Raw genomic sequence first — 3,486 nt, forward strand, 5'->3', positions numbered from 1 at the left:
TTGAACTAAATTGATTGAAGTTGAATTGAACTTAACTAAATTAAGCTAAGCTAAACTAAATTGTTTATAAAAGAAAGAAAATTAAGAAGATGAACTAAATTGTTTACCGGCCATAATATCTCTAATCTCTTTTTTCCAATTATCTCCAAATTTCTTTTTTTCATATCACCTATATCTCTGTTTACAAGTCATTGTGCAACAGCGGGAGCAAACCAACTGTAAAACCTGTTGGCAGTAGTGACTAGTGACTAGTGACAAATGACTGACATGTGACATTTAAATTTCTTTACTTACTGCATACACTTAAAATCTCTTTACCTTTTCTGGGACTGATTTTTAAATTTGTTTTTTTTTTTTATTAAAAGTAATGAAAGCTTCAAAAATTTTACCCTTGTTATTAGCTCAAAATCTCAAATAAACAAAGCTCCCTATCACTTTCTCAATTCTCACACTCTCAGTCTCTCTCTTTGCATCAATGGAGAGAGAAACACAAAAACCAGATTCTCAAACTCCAACTCTTCCAGACGATCTCATCTTCGAGCACATCTTACCCGAACTTCCCCTAAAATCTCTAACTCGTTTCAAATCTGTTTCCAAATTATGGCTTTCTACAATTTCTAGTCCAAAATTTACAAAATCCCAATTTCTCCTATTTTCAGGGAACCACGGTCCTCATCCTCTCTTCACCTCGGTCACACTCGATCAACACGGCGGTGTCGATCAAATCCTTAAATTCAACTACAATTGCAACGGTAAACGTATTCATGTGTTGGGTTCTTGTAACGGTTTGGTATGTTTCTGTGACGAATATTTTAATTTCTACATTTGCAACCCTTTTACAGAAAACTGTAATGATGTTATTAATCGTCCTGAAAATGCCCCTGATTTTACTCCTAACAAAGTCATATCTGCTGGATTTGGTTATGTTTCTTCAATTGATGATTACAAGATTGTTTGCTTAATTGGAAAATCAACTAGATACTTTTCTCTTGCCTTGTCTAATGTTTACATATTTTCTTTGAGCAATTGGAAATGGGAAAGAGCATTGTCTAGATTAAATGTACATGGCATTGAAATTGATCCGGTCGACCGTGTGCCGGTTTTGGTGAATGATGCTCTTTACTGGTATGCATCAAACATAAATCATATTGTTGAGATGAATTTAATCAATGCAGAAATTAGATCATTTCCTTTGACGACTGCGGATATGCTTAACTCGCTTCGACCAGATAAATGGGTGAGATTGTATTGGATAAAAGGGAGGTTGTGCTGGCGTTGTGGTCGGGAAGTTTGGAGTTTGAACAAAGATGATATGTCTTGGATGAAAATGTATGATCTCAATTTTACAGGAATGCGGTTGTTGTGTGTTTCAGAGGCCGGAAAATGGTTGGTTTTAAACCACAAGTTTCTTGCTTTGCTTGATTCTAGTAAAAGTTTTTATAGACAATATCAAGGAGGTACTAGTTTTGATGGTCCTATATTTAGCGCATGGGATTATAAGATGACTTCTGTTTCACCTTTTCTTGAGTAAGTGTGACAATCGTGTTCAGGCAACATTTCACGGTAGATAAACCGATGAATTGGTCTATGAATTGTAGTATTTGGTATTTTTTGGAGTTTCAAATGGAGTATTAGTACTCTGTACTAGTCTTATTGTGTTTTGAAAAAAAATATCTGATGCAAGGATTATGGGTTGTTAAATATATGTTTCCTATTATCCGGTTTATGTATAATTAAGAAGATATTTACCTTCCCAATGTTGTGATATTTTACTTTGAATCTTGCATAGTTGCATTTTACCGTGTTTTTACTTCTACTCCGTAATTGACTCCAATACCAAATCCTCATAAATTCTAGTTTTTTACGGAGTATTTAATTTAATTTTTTTAGTTGTTTTTATTTTTAGAAAACACCAAGTACCACTTTGAAACACCGCCTTTTTTAAAAAGACACCACCTTTTAAAATGCTATAGCTAAAGCACCTTATTAATTTGAAAGTTTAATGCAGATATGAAACCGTTAAATCTCTCACAAAGTAACAAACAAGTGAAACACTGATTCACCATAACTTAGGAAATTCAAAACATTTTCAATAAAAAATGTGAATATGCGGATTTTATTATTTAAAGTGCCTAATTAACAGCCAATTCTAATTAGGTTTTTGATTAGGGGATAATATTTATTATCACATCAAGCTAAGGTATATTATCACATCAAGCTAAGGTATAAATTTTGGGGTTTAAACTTGGGCTTAATTAATAAAAATCACACATCATCCATTATTTATATGTGAATTCTAACTAAGGGCCTTTTCTTATTTATTGAACCGAGTTGAACTGAATTGATTGGAGGTTAACCGAACTGAACTGAATATTTTATGAGAGAGGGAAATTAGGAGATCACTTGAACTGAGCCGAACTGAATTGATTGGAGCTGAACTGAACCGGACTGAAATGAACTGAACTGAAATTAAGTAAGTGTGAACAAGCCTTAAATTGCTTATTAATTTTACACTCATTGCATGTAATTCTCTCCAAGTATGTTTTTACATGTCAAACATATATTAATTTAACCACTTAGGGCTTGTTGTCTTCCCCTTATAAAAATAAGTTTTGCAAAACTTTAATTCTTACACTATTCTTATACATTAGTAACGTTGTTTATTTATTGATACATTTTTTTACTAATTTATTTATAACAAAAGTTATCAATTAAGGGGATTTTTTTTTTAAAAAAATTAAATATATCACAATAGAAACAAAACCATCCCATGGATATAGAGGTTTAAGATTGAAATTTCAATCATTATTCTGTCTTTAAAGTCATAATATTCAGATGAAATCTAATATAGTTTGATTGCATCATTAACCTCACCACCATGCTCAAAGGCGCCTATTCACGAGACTTTTATGAATCCGGGATGCAAAATCAATGGGTGCCGGAGCTACTTCCAATTGCTCGGGATACCCATCCAAAAAGCAAAAAACGATGTATGCTGTTACAAATTCCTAAGCTATCTTAACAAAATCTTTCATACTCCTCATTTTTTTTATTACAAGCATTTAAAAATCTTCACCACTATTCGATATAGTGGCGATTTCAGTATGGATAAATCCTGAAATTTCTGACTAGATTTCTCTAATATAAAATTTGTATAAATAAAATAAATTTCTTATAAATTCGTTGAACTTCGCATGCGGCCTAGCAGTAAGAAACCTACTGATCAAATGAAAAGTCGCGGGCTCGACGCTGCATGACTTTTTTATTTGTAATTTTTGTCTCTCTATATTGTTTCTTCCTTATTTGGCTTTTACTTTGTTCTTTTTTTTTTTCAATTCTAATCAATGATCCGCCTTAAAATTAAATGAACCTCCAATACCTCAAATCGACACGTATTGTGCATACCCGATTTATCAATTTAAATTTTATTTTTAATTATGATACTAGATATCATTGTATACGTTTGAAAATTCCGAACTCATAAGA

At 32.2% G+C, this 3,486-nt stretch overlaps 1 protein-coding gene across 1 annotated transcript; it reads left to right on the forward strand.

Annotated features, from left to right (window-relative positions):
- On the forward strand, nt 1-1,958 carry LOC110703152 (putative F-box/kelch-repeat protein At1g12870). The gene has a single exon (XM_021880896.1). The coding sequence runs from the start codon at nt 476-478 to the stop codon at nt 1,529-1,531; it is 1,056 nt and encodes a 351-aa protein (XP_021736588.1). The 5' UTR covers nt 1-475; the 3' UTR covers nt 1,532-1,958.
- The last annotated feature ends 1,528 nt before the right edge of the window (nt 1,959-3,486 follow it).

This window comes from Chenopodium quinoa, unplaced genomic scaffold (assembly GCF_001683475.1).
Source record: "Chenopodium quinoa cultivar QQ74 unplaced genomic scaffold, ASM168347v1, whole genome shotgun sequence".
Classification (NCBI taxonomy): domain Eukaryota; kingdom Viridiplantae; phylum Streptophyta; class Magnoliopsida; order Caryophyllales; family Amaranthaceae; genus Chenopodium; species Chenopodium quinoa.